We start from the raw sequence: 20,556 nt of genomic DNA, 5'->3' as shown, positions 1-20,556 counted from the left end.
AAAATCAATTTAGTGATTTATTTTGTTGCAACTTTTAAAGTAATTTTATCTTTCCGTACATAAAGAAATCAAAATTACATAGATATTTTCAAATCAAGTCCTTTTGATTATACAATTAGGCAGATTATACAAGATTCATACAACAGCTTACTTGCAACAAAGGTGAATATACCATTTGCTTTCCCAACTTCTCATTGCATCTGTAAACTTTTTTTGGAATTTGTATACAGTACTTATTTATTTTCTCACTTATTCAACTGTATTATTTTTTTCATTCTTCTGGCCATACCTCCCCATATTACATTCCAATTGTCATCCTCTTTCCCATCCAACCTTCAGTTATTGCAAAGGGCTGGGTTGATCAGATGCAACTATGCAAGTATTCAGGAGATGTGGTAATTAGTGTACAAGCACAACAAAATAACTTAAGCCTAATTTATTATTATAAAATGGAAAACACACAAAATACTACATAGCAAGTCACAAAGATTACAGCTCACTATTCCTTTAACTCTTGCTTGTTGCTGTTGGGGGATCTCCAAGTTCTGACTTGCGAAACCACCCCTGGGTCTCGGGCACCCATCACAATCCCAGTCCTAGTTTAAGTCCAAAGAAAATTCAAAAGTAGCTCAATATATCCACAAGCTTCACAAGCGTAGAGTAACCATGAGACAGACAAACCCTTTAATCTTACATTAACTCAGCCTGTTTCTATCAAATGCACAATACGTGTCCATTAACATAGTATTCAGTGCATCCTCATAGATCAATTAGACATTTTGATGGTTAACTCTTGTTACTTCGATCACACTCAGCATTTCCTAAACTCCCAATATCTGGACACATAGCATTTCTTTGGCTTACAAAATACATGAACATTCAAATATAAACAATAAGCTCAAATCCAGCATTGACTTGAGACAGACATTCATTCAATGCTTCATAAAATCTAATATGCTACAGTTATGTCCTACAGAAGGATCTATTGTAGAAAGAGATCAGTGGGTCCACCAAATCCGTCCCATCTCCCCTCCCCTTATTTCTCAATAGCTCCTTTAATTCATTTTGCCATAAAACTGTTCTAAAAGATAAGTTACAGCATCCAGTTAACCTGCCAACAAGGCTTTGATATATAGCAGAAAAATGGAGCATACACAGGAAACCCAGGAATAAAGGGAACATGCTAACATCATATAAATAGCACTTGAAATCAGGGTTGAACCTGAGCCCCTGGAGATGTTAACTGTCAGTATTTTGTACTGTGTCACCATATCACCCTTAGTCTTCTCATCACAGTTTCCTTGAGAAGATTAGACTCTTCATCTATGATGATAACTTGTATTGTAAACAGTTCCAACAACTTCCACTGACTCCACTAGTTGCTTTGACACATTCCAGATTGAAAATTTCCCAATTAGTACTATCCTCTGTCTTCAGTCTCTGAAATAATCTCCAGTTCATGTACACATGCTACCATAATCTTAGTAACCTAAATATTGTGTAACAATTCCTTGCATTACATCTTACTTAATATTTTCTGAAAATCCAAATCATATATTTCTTTTACCCACCTCCATAGCTAGTAATATTTTCAAAAAAAAAACTGAAAGATGCATCAGAATATCTCTTATATAAAATGGTTTTGATCCTATACAATTATGTTGTGATGATCTATGTGCCTTGTTTCCTGTGATTGTAATAGATAGTTGTCTAATAATAGATCTCTAGCATTTTCCCCAAACTGTGTTAGACTACCTATTTTCTTTTTCTTTTAAACAGCAGTGTTGCAGTCCTGACCTTCCAAAACAGGAGATGATTCTTGTCTAGTAAATCCTAGAAGATCAAAGCCTTGGCATCTATCATCCCTGGAGCACTGCTTTTAAACACAAATAATTTTCAGTACTTTACAAATGACAGTTCAAAAAGTCAATCAGAATTAAAAAGGGGTTATCATACGTTGGTTCATAATAGGTTCAGGGATTTACAGGGTTTTTGTCACGTTACTTTTTCTTCAGTATGTGATATATTTATATAAATTATTACAATATTGTCCTTTACATATATTAATAGATTACTCTTACCTGTCTAAAAATTGAACATTACTATCTTTTTATGTGGTAAGCACAGGCTATTTACCACACTAATGCCCATTCACATTCCCTTAAAGAATTTCTAGCCTTGGTCAAAAATACATGAAAAGTAGGACTTTTGGATATAGAACATGAATTCATGTTTAAAGAAGGACCTGTTATGCAAACCGGGAAAACATGGGGACAAGGGATTATTGCACTCTTCATTTCCGATAAAGGATCATTGATTGGTAATATTGATTCTAATCTTCTTTACATACTTGCTGCCTCATCTGCTGATTATTTCTACCGTTTTCAGTTTGCATTTCAGATTTCTAGTATCTGCAGTGGCTCACTTTCAGATTTAAAAGCAAGGTTACAAAATGTTTAATGTAGGATAGCAATGTGAAAGTACAAACTTATTAACCAGCATCTCATTCAATGTGCCCCCTGATTTTTGTGATGTAATAATGAAAGTCAATGTTTTCCTCAAAAATCTCCAATTACTGCCGGTAACAAAACAACTGTGAGTAGTCCAAGATATGAAATTATTAGTTGTACAATTGACAGTGGGCAAACATTAGCTGTGCTGAGGCGAATAATGCCCAAATGTTCATGGGTCAATTTCCTTACAGCCTCCAACAATTTGAACACTAGGGCAATCAAACACACACTGCTGCTTTTATAAGCTATAAGTGCATTATAACAAATAAATAACAATTTTTGGCAATTCTCTTTTCTTCTTGTAGTGTTTTAATCATACTTTGCTGATTTCTGACTCCTTGACCTTTTAGAGAATACGCTAGACAATATATTTTTCAAAAGTGTTGCTTCCTGAGATTTTTTTTCTTTTGTTTATGATAGACCACCTGAAGCTAAACACAAATCTAATTTCAGACTACTCGCCTCACTCAGGAACTTGGAGAAACCAGAAATTAACTTTTAGTGAATTTAATGCATTTAATTGCATAATGGTGCTGATGGTTTGCAATAGTTCAACTAAGCTAAAATGTTTTGTTGATGATTTTAATTTCTACTCAGTGTCTGAGGCTTCTCACCTAAATGTCCAACAACAACCAGCCAACATTGATTGACTCCAGTTACCCCGATACTGCTTTTCCAAGACCACGATGTCCTGCTGAAACTTTTCACAATGCTCATCAAGATTTGCGGGGAAGAAGTCTAAATAGAAATGTAGAAAATGAATCTTCAGTGACGTGTTGCACTCATGGTCTTGTATGCTTGAAGCATGTTGTCAACCAGCTGCAGCTAGTTTGGTGTTCCGTAGTTGCCAGGAAAAATTTCAACAGTATCCTTGAATCCCTTCTGTGCGATTTTGTCCAGTCCCACTAGGAGTTCTTCCAGTCGCCTGTCATTGATGGCCTGCTGGATTTGTGCATCAACTAAAATGCCTTCCTTAATCTTAGCATCAATTATTCCGAGCTGAAGTATGAATTGAAATAACAAATACTGGGGATTTCAAAAAATATTGCGTGATATAGAACTTCCATTGTGATATTCATGTCTAAAATCCATAAGACACACTCAAGAGTATTAAAGTTAAAGTCTGTCCCGAGCCTTATAGACTCATCAGGCCGGTGCTTATGCTAGTTTCCGTGGCGTGAAGCGACTGAGAGTACGAGACTCCTCCGGCTAGGACGCCAGTCTATTGCTAGAACCCGAAAATATACAGGAAGCAAAATCTTTGTTATCCAGTGATATTGCAAGTGGTTTGTTTTAAATTCAACCTTGTTCTCATTTAGTTAGCCAGTGTTACACCACTTCTTCAATTTTTTTTATTTTGCAAGTGAGTGTATACACTTTAACTATAAATTTTATGTCTTAATGATTGACATTGCTTATGAATCATTACATGTTTTAACCTAATCTCCCAGTTCACTTTTGCCAAACTGCATTTATTTTCCTGACTTCAGTAATGATTTATAAATACAGATAGTAAGTATATGTACCTAAAGGAGTGTAATTGTATTTATAAATCTCCAATGATGTAATTTGTCTTTTTAAGCTGACTGGGTAGCAATGTAACTCTGCTGTTAAACTACTTGTGCTAGGAGCAAAATAATCAGCAAGGGAGTTTTCGAAGGAAGGAATATTCTTTGAAAACTTTGATCTCCCTTGTCCCAATGATTAGTTCACCCTGTGCACACCACACCCAACCAGTCCCACTGTTTTTTATTCTCTCCAATTATTCTTCAAGTTACTACCCATAGAAGGAGGCAAAGACCGGAGAACAGTATTAACAGTGAATAAAAATGATAATGCTTAGCCTGCTCAAGTACTCTTCCTTATCAGGAGATGAAAAGACTGACAAAGGAAACACAGGACCAATTCTGATACAAAACTTTGGTGTTTTGGATCTATAAGAAACAGATATGAGAATTTTAAGAGAAAGGAAGAACGTTGTCAACAGAACAAGAGAGGGAATTATAGAGTTGTATTGTATAATTAGCAGAAAATATTAATAGCTAAAAGACTAATCTGGAAAAGTTGAAGCAGGGGGAAATGAAAATGTTGAAACTATAGAATAGATGGTAAATATTCTTACCATTTTGAGATTATGAAAACATCAGCAACTCAGAGGAAAACTCATAAGTAAGTGTGTGAGAGGAGGAGAAAGGTTTGTTAACACAACCTAAAATTTGTTAAATTTAATTCTAGCATTTCTTTTGAATTCCTTAAAATAGTTAGCCAAATTTCTACTGATTGGAATATTTCTCTTTTTAATCATTTTATTGACAGGTACATTATTACAATAACTAATAATTCATTCTAACTCTCATTATAGAAAACCTAGATGCCACCTCACGTCATTCAAGAAGTGAAAAGAACTCTTCAGATATAAATTTGAAACAAGATTTGGATGGTTTAAAGAAAGATAGCACTAAAGGCATTACAGACAGATTACCACAAAATAAAGATATAACTAAAGATGGTCTGAAGGAAAGAAATAATCTTTCAGAAGCTGACAGAACTCGGTTTGATAGAAGAGGTTTGCAGGATTCAACAGGAGATGGGTTGTATGGAAATGATCTAAGTGACATTGGGAAATATGACAGAATGGGAAAAGATAGCAGTGTAATTGGAAGAGATGGATTAGGGAGAATGGATGAAGATGGCTTGGATAGATTGCGTAGCCAGGGAAAGGATAACAGGGGTCGGCTGGATGGAATGGGAAAAGATGGTAAGGGCAGTTTGGTTGGAATGAATGAAGAAGAAATGGGAATTGGTGGTAAAGGCAGACAAGATGGAATAGAAAGATATGGGGGAGACAGATTGGGTGGAATTGGAGCAGATGACATGGACATTTGGGATGCAATGGGAAAAAGTGGGAAGGGTCAACTGATTGGAGAGGGAAAAGATAGGATAGATAATTTAGGTGAAATGGGAAAAGATGCGAGAGGAATTTTGGGTGGATTAGGAAAACATGGGAAGGTTCAGTTGGGTGGAATGGGACTGGAAATCACAGATAATTTGGAAGGGGTGGGTAAAAATGGACAAGATAGTTTGTATGGAATGGGAAATGAAAGCAAGTGGGGATGGGATGGAAAAGAAAAAGATGGGAAAGACAGTATGTATGGAATGGGAAAAGAAGGAAAGGGAACTGGTGGAAAAGACAGACCTGATGGATTGGGAAAAGGTGGTGTGGCTGGATTAGATGGAATGGGAAAAGGTGGCATGGGAGGTTTAGATGGAATGGGAAAAGGAGGCATGGGAGGTTTAGATGGAATGGGAAAAGGTGGTATGGCTGGAGTAGATGGAATGGGAAAAGGTGGTGTGGCTGGAGTAGATGGAATGGGAAAAGGTGGTATGGCTGGAGTAGATGGAATGGGAAAAGGTCGTGTGGCTGGAGTAGATGGAATGGGAAAAGGTGGCATGGGAGGTTTAGATGGAATGGGAAAAGGTGGTGTGGCTGGAGTAGATGGAATGGGAAAAAGTGGCATGGCTGGATTAGATGGAATGGGAAAAGGTGGTGTGGCTGGAGTAGATGGAATGGGAAAAGGTGGTGTGGCTGGATTAGATGGAATGGGAATAGGTGGTGTGGCTGGATTAGATGGAATGGGAAAAGGTGGTGTGGCTGGAGTAGATGGAATGGGAAAAGGTGGTGTGGCTGGAGTAGATGGAATGGGAAAATGTGGCATGGCTGGATTAGATGGAATGGGAAAAGGTGGTGTGGCTGGAGTAGATGGAATGGGAAAAGGTGGCATGGGAGGTTTAGATGTAATGGGAAAAGGTGGCATGGGAGGTTTAGATGGAATGGGAAAAGGTGGCATGGGAGCTTTAGATGGAATGGGAAAAGGTGGTGTGGCTGGATTAGATGGAATGGGAAAAGGTGGCATGGCTGGATTAGATGGAATGGGAAAAGGTGGCATGGCTGGATTAGATGGAATGGGAAAAGGTGGTGTGGCTGGAGTAGATGGAATGGGAAAAGGTGGTGTGGCTGGAGTAGATGGAATGGGAAAAGGTCGTGTGGCTGGAGTAGATGGAATGGGAAAAGGTGGCATGGGAGGTTTAGATGGAATGGGAAAAGGTGGCATGGCTGGATTAGATGGAATGGGAAAAGGTGGTGTGGCTGGATTAGATGGAATGGGAAAAGGTGGTGTGGCTGGAGTAGATGGAATGGGAAAAGGTGGCATGGCTGGATTAGATGGAATGGGAAAAGGTGGTGTGGCTGGATTAGATGGAATGGGAAAAGGTGGCATGGGAGGTTTAGATGGAATGGGAAAAGGTGGCATGGGAGGTTTAGATGGAATGGGAAAAGGTGGTATGGCTGGAGTAGATGGAAGAGGAACAGCTGGAAAGGGCAGATTGGAAGGAACAGGTAAAAATGGGAAGGATGTTTGGGATGGATTGGGGAAAGATATGAAAGGCAGAGAGAATGCAAAGGGCAAATGGAATGAAATGGAAGAAAGTGACCTGCATGTATTGGAAGGAATGGGAAAAGATGGAAAGAGCAGATTGGTTGGAGTTGGAAAGGATGGCAATAATAGTTTGGTTGGAATTAGTAAAGACCAATTGGATGGCAGTGGACCAACTGATATGAAAGGTTCGAGTAGCAAAAGCAGATTGAACACATTTGGTTCTAATCAAGACAAAAGTGGCTTGGAAGGGTACAGTGGCTCTGCCTTTTCTGGAATTGGTGCTAAAGATGGGGGTGGTTTTGAAGCCATTAATGCCTTGAGCATGGCTGGTGAGCTCTCGAGTATGAGTGGAAGTGCTGGAGATGTAAACGACGGGTCCGCCTCATCAGCCGGCAGTAAAAGAGGTTTGCTGGGAGATGGCCAAATGTCAATCCGAGATGAATCCGAGATGGATGAGAGTAAACGAGGCCTGTTGGCTTCTGATTTATCCCAGAGCCATGCTAGAAGAAGACACAGAAAACTTTCTGAAAGTGAACTTACAGCGGACAAGAAGCTCCAGAGCAAAGGTAAATAATTACTGCAGTATGAATTTTTATCACAATGGATATGTAATATATCTTACACCTGAAAACTATACCCCGAAGTAACTGCTTTTATTATGGTAATGTTGACAATGGTGGATCTTAGTTGTTCTTGAAATTCCCTGATTCTTTCCTACTGGTTTATTTATTGAGATACAGCACAGAATAGACCCTTCAGGAAATAAGAGAGGAGCTACAGGGAGTTAGTCACCCTGAGGCTGCAGGAGTTAGGCAAGTGGGTGACGGTCAGGGAAGCGAAGGGAAGAGCACAGATAGTTGAGAGATCCCCTGTGGCCATCCTCCCCAATAATCGTTAACTCGTTTTGGATGCGGTTGAGGGCGACAACCTGACACAGGACGGCCACGGTGATCGGGTCTCTAGCACTGAGCCTGGTTCCATGGTGCAGAAGAGAAAGAGGAAGATGAGGAATGCGGTACTCACAGGGGATTCCATAGTGAGGGGAACAGACAGGAGGTTCTGTCAGCCTGATAGAGATATCTGCATGGTGTGTTGCCTCCCAGGTGCCAGGGTACGGGATGTCTCAGATCGGGAGCAGAGTACTCTGAATAGAGAGTGTGAACAGCCAAAAGTCTTGCCACCAATGACGTGGGTAGAAGAAGGGAGGAGGTCCTGAAGAGAGAATTCAGAGAGTTAGGTAGGAAGCTGAAAAGCAGGAACTCTAGGGTAGTTATCTCAGGATTGCTGCCTGTGCTACCTGTTAGCGAATGCAAGAATAGCATGATTTGACGTATGGCTGAGGAACTGGTGTAGGGGACAGGGCTTCAGATTCCTGGATCATTGGGGCCTCTTCTGGGGGAGGTATGACCTGTACAAAAAGGACGGGTTACACCTGAACCCAAAGGGGTCCAACATCCTAGCGGGCACATTTAATAGAGCTGTTAGGGAGGGTTTAAACTAATTTGGCAGGGGGAATGGGAACTGGAGTGTTAGGGCTGAGGAAGGGGTAAACAGATATAAATCAAAGTTAGCATGCAACAGGAATTATAGAAAGAACAGGCAGGAGGTGAGGCTCAATCACAGCCAGTGGAAGAGTTATAGGGCAATAGAGGCATGTTGCGGTTAAAACAAAAAGCAACAAATACTGGACTGAAAGTGTTATATTTGAATACACGCAGCATAAGGAATGAAATGGATGATCTTAAAATTCAGCTACAGGCTGGCAAATATGACGTTGTGGCCATCTCTGAAACCTGGCTAAAGGATGGCTGTAATTGGGAGTTGAACGTCCAAAAATATACGGTTTATCGGAAAGATAGGTTAGTAGGCAGAGGGGGTGGTGTGGCTCTGTGTATAAGAAATAATATTAAATCATTAGAAAGAGATGACATAGGATTGGAAGGTGTAGAGTCTCCATGGGTTGAGTTAAGAAATGGCAAGGGTAAAAGGACCCAAAAGGCAGTTGTACACAGGCCTCCAAATAGCAGCTGGGATGTGGATTACAAATTGCAGCAGGAAATAGAAAAGGTGTGTCAGAAAGACAATTTCATAATAATTGGAGATTTTAGCATGAAAGTGGATTGGGATAACTAGGTCAGTACTGGACCTCAAGAGAGGAAATTTGAAGAATTTGAAGGGATGGCTTTTTAGAACAGCTTGTTGTTGAGCCCACTAGGGGATCAGCTGTGCTAGATTTGGTGTTGTACAATGATCTGGAGGTGATAAGAGAGTTTAAGGTTAAAGTGTATTAATGTGTAGCTGAGAGACTGGTGTAGGGGACAGGGCTTCAGATTCCTGAATTATTGGGGCCTTTTCTGGGGGAGGATTGACCTGTACAAAAAGGACGGGTTACAGCTAAACTCAAAGGGGTCCAATATCCTGGCAGGCACATTTAATGGAGCTGTTAGGGAGCATTTAAACTACTTTGGGAGGGGGACAGGAACCGGAATGATAGTGTTGAGGAAGGAGAAAACAGAAATTAATCAAAGACAGCATGTAACAGAGATTATAGAAAGAACAGGCAGGAGATGAGGCTTAATCACAGCAAGTGGGATGAGTTACAGGGCAATAGATATGTGGTACAGTTAAAACAGAAGCAACAAATACTGGACTGAAAGTGTATTTGAATGCATGCAGCACAAGGAATAAAGTGGACGATATTGAAATTCAGCTATTGATTGGCAAATATGATGTTGTGGCCATCTCTGCAACTTGGCTAAATGATGGCTGCTATTGGGAGCTAAACGTCCAAAGATATACAGTGTATCAGAAAGACAGGTTAGTTGTCAGAATGGTTAGTGTGGCTCTCTGTATAAGAAATAATACTAAATCATTAGAAAGAGATGACATAAGACTGGAAGGTGTAGAGTCTCTATGGGTGGAGTTAAGAAATGGCAAGGGTAAAAGGACCCTAATGTCAGTTGTATACAGGCCTCCGAACAGCAGCCGGGATGTGGATTACAAATTACAGCAGGAGATAGAAAAGGTGTGTCAGAAGGGCAATGTCATGATAATCGTTGGGGATTTTAACATGAAAGTGGATTGGGAAAACCAGCTCAGTACTGGACTTCAAGAGAGAGAATTTGTAGACTGTCTAAGGGATGGATTTTTAGAACAGCTTGTTGTTGAGCCCACTAGGGGATCGGCTGTGCTGGATTGGGTGTTGTGCAATGATCCAGAGGTGATAGGAGAGCTTAAGGTTAAGGAATCCTTAGGGAACAGTGATCACAATATGATCAGGTACACTTTGAAATTTGAGAGGGAAAAAATAAAATCCAATGTGCTGGTATTTCAGTGGAATAAAGGAAATTACAATGGCATGAGAGGGGAACTGGCCAAAGTTGACTGGAAAGGAACATTTGCAGGAAGGACAGCAGAGCAGCAATGGCTGGAGTTTCTGCGAAAAATGAGGGAAGTGCAAGACAGATATATTCCAAATAAGATGAAATTTTCAAAAGAAAGAAAGACAATGCCATGGCTGACAAGTGGTCAGAGCCAAAGTAAAAGCAAAAGAGAGGGCATACAAGGAAGCCAGAGGCAGTGGGAAGATAGAGGATTGGGGAGATTTTAAAAACTTGCAGAATGAAACTAAGAAAGTTATTAGTAAGGAAAAGATGAATTATGAAAGGAAACTGCCAACTAATATCAAAGAAGATACTAAAAGCATTTTAAGTATATAAAGGGTAAAAGAGAGTCGAGGGTAGATATAGGACCAATACAAAATGACACTGGAGATGAGAGATGCAGTGATGGGAGAGGAATTGAATATGTATTTTGCATCAGTCTTCACAGTGGAAGATGTCTGCACCTTCAACGATGTCAGGGAAGTGAAGTTTGTGCGCTGAAAATTATGACTGAGAAGGTGCTCAGGAAGCTTAATGGTCTGAAGGTGGATAAATCTCCTGGACGTGATGGAATGCACCCTGGGGCCTGAAGGAAGTAGTAGGAGAGATTGCAGAGGCATTAGCGATTATCTTTCAAGAATCGATAGATTCTGGTATTGTTCCAGATGACTGGAAAATAACAAATGTTATTCCACTATTTAAGAAGGGTAGGAGGCAGCAGAAAGGAAACTATAAACCTATTAGTCTGACATCAGTGGTTGGGAAATTGTTGGAATCGATAGTTAGGGATGAGATTATGGAGTACCTGGATGCACATGACAAGATAAGCCAAAGCCAGCATGGTTTCCTGAAAGGAAAATCCTGCCTGACAAGCCTGCTGCAATTCTTTGAGAAAATTACAAGCAGTGTTGACAAAGGAGATGCAGTAGACGTGGTGTACTTGGATTTTCAGAAGGCCTTTGACAAGGTGCCACACATGAGGCTGCTTAGCAAGGTAAAAGCCCAGGGAATTACAGGGAAGTTTACTGACATGGATGGAGCATTGGCTGGTCGGCAGAAAACAGAGAGTGGGAAAAAAGGGATCCTATTCTAGCTGGCTGTCAGTTACCATTTGAGTTCCACAAGGGTCAGTTTTGGGAATGCTGCTTTTTCCGATGTACGTCAATGATTTGGACTATTGTATTAATGAATCTGTGGCTAAATTGCCGATGATACAAAGATAGGTGAAGGAGCGGGTAGTGTTGAGGAAACAGAGAGCCTGCAGAGAGACTTGAATAGTTTAGGGGAATGGGCAAAGAAGTGGCAAATGAAATACAATGTTGGGAAGTGTATGGTCATGCATTTTGGTGGAAGAAATAAACGGGCAGACTATTATTTAGATGGGGAAAGAATTCAAAGTGCAGAGATGCAAATGGACTTGGGAGTCCTTGTGCAAGATACCCTAACCTCCAGGTTGAGTCGGTTGTGAAAAAGGTGAATGCAATGTTGGCATTCATTTCTCGAGGTATAGAATATAAGAACCAGGATGTGATGTTGAGGCTCTATAAGGCACTCGGGAGACCACACTTGGAGTATTGTCTGCAGTTTTGGGCTCTTTATTTTAGAAAGGACATACTGACCTTGAAGAGGGTTCAGAGAAGATTCACAAGAATGATTCCAGGAATGAAAGGGTTACCGTATGAGGAACATCTGTCAGCTCTTAGGCTGTATTCCCTGGAGTTCAGGAAAATGAGGGTGAATCTCATAGAAAGATTCCAAATGTTAAAGGGCCTGAACAGATTAGATATGGCAAAATTATTTCCCATGGCAGGGAAGTCTCGGACAAGAGGGCATGACCTCAGGATTGAAGGATGTCCATTTAGAACTGAGATGTGGAGAAATTACTTTAGTCAAAGGTGGTAAATCTGTGGAATTTGTTGATACGAGCAGCTGTGAAGGCCAAGACATTGGGTGTATTTAAGGCAGAGATAGATAGGTTCTTGATTAGCCAGGACATCAAAGGGTATGGGATGAAGGCATGGGAGTGGGGATGACTGGAAGAATTGGATCAATCCATGATTGAATTGCGGAGCAGACTCGATGGACCGAATGGCCTACTTTTGCTCCTATATCTTATGGTCTTATGATTAAGCCAACTTACCAAACCAGGAGTAAAGAATAAGGTAATTTCAAGAATAATTTACATTACCAAACAAAATTGTGCAATCCTTTGGAAATTCCACAACATTGTCAAGGCCTCTTTAAAAATAACAAGCTCTTCCATTATTTGAAACAGAGTCTTCTGTTCATTTAATGTTATTGGCTTGAGCTCAAAGGTTGAAAAGAATTGTCAAAGTATCTGGTAATGCTTAAAATGGCATTTGAAATAACCTCCCCTGCCATAATTATGCATGGATAATTTTATTTTCTGTTTAAATAACTTCCAAAAATTTGGATCACAAGTTGTTTTAAAGATTTGACACCAATAAAAATTATGTTGGAAACCAGATATGAAAGACATGAATATTTAACTAATGGTTAAATGGTTAAATGGTTTAACTAATGGTTAATTGGTCATTGTAAATTGTCCCGTGATTAGGCTAGGATTAAATCAGGGGATTGCTGAAGGGCCGGAAGAGTTTACACCGTGCTGTATCTCAATAAATAAATAGCAGAATATCTGACTACAAATCAAATTATTAACATCATACAATTCAAAAAAGATGCTTTTTATTCAGCTTGACAGATCATTTTAATTTGTGACTTGCTTCAAGCATTTCACTCACATTAGATTTTCTCGGCAATAATACAGAAGGAGCTCACTACTTCAAAAGTGGACTTTCAGACATAAGTGCCAAGAAGGGAGAGGCAGCTGAGCTTTGCTGTGTGACGAAGAATGAAGAAGCACAAGGCTCCTGGTTTAAAGATGGTAAAAAGGTAGTTCAGAGACTAATAACTGAATATGCCTAAATTGAGTAAATAACTTTAAATGCTCCTGTTTCCATTAGGTATACAGTAAATAAGAACCAATTCACCTTTACAACTCTAAAACAGTGCTGTAGAAACAAAACATAATTAAATGAAATATTTACCAAATTGATCTATTCTTCTCAGTTGTTGCAAATAGATAATAAAATATGAACTGCTTGTTGGGAGAAGTTTGTGAAACAATGTATTGCATATTGGCCATCCAAATTGCTAAGTGACATTATTATGTTCAATTGGTTTCTGCTTAGATGCTCATTGATATTTGTGTGAATCAAAGAAGAGCCAACTAGTCATAAAGCTGACAGCTTAAATTTAATATTATTTACATGGTTGGATGTATGTTTTCTAATGTTGTTGATACTGAGCTCAGCAAATGTCTGCCAAGTCAAAATCAAGTTAATCTTCACTCACAGAGACTTTGCCCCCAGGATGCTTGTTGTGGTATGTTGCATGTGACACCTTAACTGCTCATAACTACATTAAAAAAGTCAATACCTCGAGAAGCGTCTCGGCCTTTATCATCAATTGTTTATTCATTTCCGTAGATGCTGCCTGACCTGCTGAGTTCCTCCAGCATTTTGTGTGTGTTGTTCTGGATTTCCAGCATCTGCAGAATCTCTTGTGTTAATGTTACAGGGGGATGCGTTTTCATTTGAAATAGGGAATGTCAGGAATAAAACATGTTTTACATTGCCGACTAAGGGTGGAATTCTGGATAGGACAAAAGGGAAGGTTTGTGATAGGGTGGGAGTAAGTGGGATTGTGACAGAAGTGATGACACTGGTTGAAAGAGCGCAGTGAATGCTTGTGGATAATTAATAACAGGACTGGCCGGAGACCCTGGGATTTATGAAAAGTACAACATTTGTTCATTTTGAGATTGTAGCAAGCAGAATGGCTAAAAGAGGGCCAGGTGTCATGTTGTTTTTGTTCTTTCAGACTTGATAATGCACCATATGAGACCATCAAATGAAATTCCAACAAGTGAGTTTGTGAGCAAGACACTGGAATGGATTGTGGCTTGGTATGTTAAAGGGGACGGAGAACAGGAATAAACTGTAACGAGTGGGATGTCTCAGGGATCAGTGCTGAGGCCCAATTCTGCATCAGTAATTTCACGATTCAAGATTGTTTAATGTCATTTCCTGTACACAAGTGTAAAGGAGAATGAAATAATTGTTACTCTGGATTCAATGCAGCAGAAGAAAACACAGTAAGAAAAAGAACACAATAATATTAGTATAAAAACCCTAAATAAATATACATACATAAGATAGCTTATCTACTGCAGATAGGTTGATTGAAAGTCCATAAAGTGACACCAAGCACAGGAGTGTCTGTACATGACTCTGACAGGAAATGATAAAGTAGCGGTGGTTGCGGGATGTGGAGGGGTAAGTGAGTGGGTGAAAGTGTTGATCAGCCTAACTGCTTGGGGAAAGTACCTGTTTTTGAGTCTTGGACTATGAAGCCTCTTCCCTGATGGGAGTGGGTAGAATGCCCATGAGCAGGGTGGGTGGGATCCTTTATGATGCTATGGGCCCTTTTCTGGCATCTTTCTCTATATGTGTCCTGGGTGGTGGGTAAGCTGGTGCTGGTGATGCATTGAGCAGTTTTGACTAACTGTTGTCGAGCCTTCCTGTCTGCCGCAGTGCAGTTTCCTACCATGTTGTCATGTAGTTTGTCAGGATCTCTATTGCCTATCTGTAGAATGGTGTGAGATCTGTAGATATGGATGTGCCTAGTCCATTTCCCTTCAGCCTCCTCTGGAAGTAGAGAAGATGGTGAGCTTAGCTAATGGTGAAGTATGTTATCTGGGACCATAAGCGGCTGTGTGAGATGTGCATTCCTCAAACTCTGAAATTGCTAACAAGAGAAAATCTGCAGATGCTGGAAATCCAAGCAACACACACAAAATGCTGGAGGAACTCAGCAGGCCAGGCAGCATCTATAGAAAAGAGTACAGCTGACCTTTCACCAGTCCTGCTGAAGGGTTTTCGCCTGAAATGTCGACAGTACTCTTACTGCCTGGCCTGCTGAGTTCCTCCAGCATTTTGTGTGCGATGCTCTGAAATTGCTTGCAGTTTCCACTGCTGTGTCACTGATATAAAGTGGCGTGTGAGTAATCCGAGTTCCCCTGAAGTTGATAACCATCTCCTTTGTCTTGTTGACATTGAGGAAGAAAGGAAATTTACCTGGCACCAGGCCTTGAGCTGTTTCACCTCCTCGCTGTAGACCATCTCATCATTGTAGGTAATGAGCCCCATCACTGTTGTCTCATCAGCGAACTTGACCATGTGATTACTTGGGTGTTTGGCCATACAGTCGTGAGTGAGCGGAGTGTACAGCATGAGGTTCAGCACATAGCCCTGGGGCCACCTATGTTCAGGATGATGCAGAAGGTGTTTCTGTGCATCTTGACTATCTGAGGTCTGTAAGGAAGTCCAACATCATTTGCACATTGGAATACTTTCATGAGGGGGTCAAGTAAAGTAGATCTAAATTTGCTGATACTAATGATACTAAGTTATGTGGAAGTATAGACATTGAGGAGGATGCAAAAATGCTTTGGGGTTTTGGGCAGACTACATTGATGAGCAAGGGCATTGTAACTGGAATGTAATGAAGAAATGTATGATGTTTCCCTGTTTAAAAAAACAAACTATCTTTTATCCATTATCAATTAAAAAGTGTTGCTGCTCAGAGGATCTGGGTGTCCTCATTCCTGAATCACTGCAAACGAATATGCAGGTTCAGAAGCAAATAGAAAGGCTAAAGGCTGCAAAAGGGTGGCGTTCCTTTGTTACAATTACAGTACATGATCCTTCAAAGACAACTTCTGGAATATTGTACACCGCTTTGATCACTAAGCCTTAGGAAGGATCGAATAATTATAGATGTGCAGATAAGAATCGCCAGATTGATTCCCATGATGGTGAGTTTTTCTTTTCAGAGAATAGTTTTAAAAAGATTAATGGGATGGATACATGGTTAATGTTTTCAGTGGCTGTTGTGTCTTAAATTAGAAGTCATTTTCTTAAAGTAAGTCATGGGCACTCAGGACAAAGTTGAAAACAAATTTCTTCAACCAGAGTGTGGCATAGCTGAAGGCTATAGTGGTTCAGTTGCCCTACATGTTCAGTGATAGATCTTTAGATATTAAAGACATCATAGAATATTGGGTTACTGGAGGACTTAATGCTGGAGTAAAGTATTATCCATGTTCTTAAAGACTGGCAGAGTGATCATTAGGAATTGGCCACTTCTTCTACTCCTTAAATTCTTATGTTCATCATGGGTGTATCTCTAAATCAAGTTATCATGGGAGTTTGTGGGGATGATGTGCACTATCTCCTGAAATAATGAAATGGATATCATAAAGCTGTTGGAAGCAAAGTACCTGAGCAACATGAAAGTGAAGGAAAACTGGAAACTGATGGAAAAAATGATTAAACTCTGGAGTTCTGTAGTAGAGCAAGAAGAAGCACTGACTGAGAAAATGGGGAATCTGCATTTTCACCTGGAGGGTGTCATAAGGTGGGCACTGGGAGCGGATCCAAATGCAAGACACAGACACTGAAGTACTAGGAACTGGACTAGACTAGAGTTAGGGACAGGACAGGACAGGACACAGACTTGGGCAAGGACTTTGGCTAGGAAAGCGGGACCAGGACAAGGAAATGGGAATTAGGAGCCTGGGCTTGGGCTCCGAGCCAGAGACTGGACAAAGACCCAGAACCTGGGTCCTGACTCGGGCTCAGACCCCAGAACTAGGCGAGGACATGACTTGGCTACAGGACTGGACAAAGCTTGGCTGCAGGACTAGACATGGGATTCCTGCACAGGATGAGGCACATGAACAGGGCAAGAACCCAAAGCCTTGACTCAATCTTAGGACACTTGAACACGGAGCCTTGGCCTTGAGAGAGACAAGGACACAGGGACATGGTACACAGAGCCGGGACCCCTCCTTAGGAACAGGACTTGGGGCCGGGGCTCTACACAGAGTCAGGACCCCTTGTAGGGAGCAGGACGTAGGGCCGGGACTCGTACACAGAACACAGAGAGACGGTTCCCACCACAAGGTAGTGGCAAACAGCCAGACCTACCTAGCAAAGGCATGGACACAGAGACAGTTGCAAACAATAGACAGTTCCTTATCTAGACACAGCAAGGCCCCAGTCTTGCTCCAGCGGTAGAATTTGACAGTGATATAGGCAAGGCTTCAGGAGGAAGAGGAAGGGAACAGTCCAGCAAATGAAGCTGAACCCAGGAGCTATTTATGTAGCCAGCCAAAAATGAGAATCAGGTGCCTCAATTAGAGCACCCTACAGAAGGGAAAACCAGAAAACCTGGTTAAGGAACGATGGACCAGACCGTGAACTGGAATGCAGACTTCACGGACCGGACCATGACAGAGGGAACATTTGACTGTCAAGCATAGCTTCCAAATGTGTGGATATTCATAGAGGGAATTCATATCTTTTCATGCATAAGCCTTACAACTTCTTTCCATGAGATAGCTATAAATAAGAAGAGATCTCTGTTCTTCAGAAGACCATGAAATTTCTTCTGTATCCTAGGAAGAGCTTGCTGTACTCTCCTATCCTCATAACCTGCACTAACTTATTGGAGAAAGTTCCCAATTTTGCTACATTAAATTTAGTGAAACTTTAAATGATGTCTGGAAGGTCAAAATGACAATTTAACTCTATCTGAGCTCTTAGTATGTGGTGTCTATATCTCTGTCAGCGAGTAATATTTAGTGTCTATACAAGGTAGTTCTGTTAATGTCTGTAGAATGTTGTTTATAGTAGCTGGATTCTACCTTAATCTCAGGCACCATTAACATGAGGGTGTTTGTTGCCTGCTGGTTACTAGGTTGAGGGATTCGTTCTTAGTATCAATTAAGCTTATTGTTTAAGTGTGTAGACATTAACACCCTTTTCTGAGTCCAAGGAATACTGTGTTCTACGATATAATAGGGAGTGACTATTAGAGTGTCTAATTGATTGACGAAGAGATGCTGAATACTGTGTTAATAGACACAGGATGAGTTTGAAAGAAACCAGGTCGAGTTAATGTAAGGACAGTTATTCTGTTTCTGGATCTCTCTACCTTGTGAAGCTTGTGAATATATTGGGCTGCCTCTCCTGACTTCATTGGAGCTTGCCCAGACTGGGAACATGATCGGTGCCTGGGACCCGGGAATGGTTTTAAGAGTGAAACAGAATTCAGAGCTCCCCCGACAACTGTAACAATCACATGGTGTCTAAGGATTGTGAACCCTGAAATATTGCAGCTTGTAGAATTTGTTGTGGAATTCTTCGTGATTTGCTACACAGTATTTTGTGTGGTTTACTTATGGTTTCTATTTTGTGATAATAAATTAGGCTTAAGTTACTTTGTTGTGTTTATACACTTATTACCACATCTCCTGGATACGCAAATAGTTTGGGACTGATCACCCCACCCTATTACACCATTACATGAAATTACATTAAATCTGTTGTGGTGTGGTTCAGTAAAGGTTTCTTCCCGAGCTCAGGGTCATGAAGAAAACACATGGAACATTTGAGTCCTAATACTGACTGTTCCTGAACCAGAGTAGAGTTATGAAAGTGGTCTGGATCATTTGCTTAAAATATTTCATTTTGAGAGCTTTTTGATCAAAGTTATGGAGATAACCAATGCTGATTTAATGTAAGGAAAATGTGAATTTCGTGGTCTTTGTTTTTCTTCATTACTTAGCTTGTAGGATACCAGTTCTGTCATCCTTGACACTTTCATTGTCTGGAATATTCAACTAGGGCTGTCATCCAAAGTACAGAACAATGAAGGATGCTTGTGACCTCCATACATCTTCTCACCATTACATCTGCAGAAAGAGCTGCAGCGATTACACTCAGTGGCCACTTTATTAGATACCTCCTGTAGTTAATAAAGTGACCATTGAATTTATGTTTGTGGTCTTCTGCTGAAGTAGCCCATCAAATTCAAGATTCGATATATGCATTCAGAAATGCTCTTCTGCACATCACTGTTGTAACACGTGGTTATTTGAGTTATTGTCATCTTCCTGTCAGTTTGAACCACCCTGACCTCTCTTCATCAACAATGAATTTTCACATACAGAGCTGCCACTCACTGGATGTTGTTTTGCTTTTCACACGCTCTCTGTAAACTCTAGAGTATTCTCTGTAGGCTGTATCTTGGGTAATGATGAGTCTGAGTACAGAGAGAAAATTAAGAACCTGGTGGCATGGTGCGAAGACAATAACCTAACCCTCAACGTCAGCATAATGAAGGAATTAGTTGTTGACTTCAGAAGGAGTAGCGGACCGCACGACCCCATCTACATCGGCGGTGCGCAGGTGGAACAGGTCAAAAACTTTAAGTTCCTCGCTGTGAATATCACAAATGACCTGACTTGGTCTAACCAAGCAGAGTCCACTGCCAAGAAGGCCCACCAGTGCCTTTACTTCCTGAGAAAGCTGAAGAAATTTGGCCTGTCGCCTAAAACCCTCACTAATTTTTATAGATGCACCATAGAAAGCATTTTTCTAGGGTGCATCACAACCTGGTATGGAAGTTGTCCTGTCCAAGACTGGAAGTAGCTGCAGAAGGTCGTGAACATAGCCCAGCACATCACACAAACCAATCTTCCATCCTTGGACTCACTTTACACCGCACACTGTTGGAGCAGTGCTGCCAGGATAATCAAGGACATGACCCACCCAGCCAACACACTTTTTGTCCCTCTTCCCTCCGGGAGAAGGTTCAGGAGCTTGAAGAATCGTACGGCCAGATTTGGGAACAGCTTCTTTCCACTGTGATAAGAATGCTGAACAGATCCTGACCCGGATCTGGGCCGTACCTTTCAAATATCTGGACCTGACTTGCACTACTTTACTTTCCTTTTTCTATTTTCTAATTATGATTTATAATTTAAATTTTTATTATATTTACTTTGATTTGTACTTCAAGGAGAGCGAAGCACAGAGTCAAATATCGCTGTGATGATTGTACGCACTAGTATCAATTGTTTGGTGACAATAAGTAAAGTAAAGACTATTGTGTGTGAAAATCCCAAGAAATACTCATTTCTGAGATATGCAAACCACCCTATTTGGTATCAACCATCACTCCATGGTCAAAATTACTTAGATCACATTTCCTACCCATTCTGATTTTTGATCGGAACAACAACGGAACCTTTGACCATGTCTGCAGGCTTTAATGCATTGAGGTGCTGGT

General features: G+C 40.6%; 1 protein-coding gene across 6 annotated transcripts in view; it reads left to right on the top strand.

Moving 5' to 3' along the window:
• LOC140717146 (immunoglobulin-like and fibronectin type III domain-containing protein 1) overlaps positions 1-20,556 on the top strand; it is an 85,110-nt gene that overhangs the window by 34,174 nt on the left and 30,380 nt on the right. For all 6 annotated transcript variants that reach the window (XR_012096461.1, XR_012096462.1, XM_073030412.1 and 3 more), the window contains 2 exons: positions 4,876-7,515; positions 13,124-13,248. Coding sequence is in view for 4 of the 6 variants with exons in the window: in XM_073030412.1 (XP_072886513.1) it covers positions 4,876-7,515; positions 13,124-13,248 (2,765 nt within the window). In the remaining 2 variants the exon portion in view is untranslated. The remainder of the gene's footprint in view (positions 1-4,875; positions 7,516-13,123; positions 13,249-20,556) is intronic.

Source organism: Hemitrygon akajei, chromosome 27, assembly GCF_048418815.1.
Source record: "Hemitrygon akajei chromosome 27, sHemAka1.3, whole genome shotgun sequence".
Classification (NCBI taxonomy): Eukaryota; Metazoa; Chordata; class Chondrichthyes; order Myliobatiformes; family Dasyatidae; genus Hemitrygon; species Hemitrygon akajei.
Note: the sequence above shows the minus strand (reverse complement) of the source record. Positions and strands in the feature narration are given on the sequence as shown.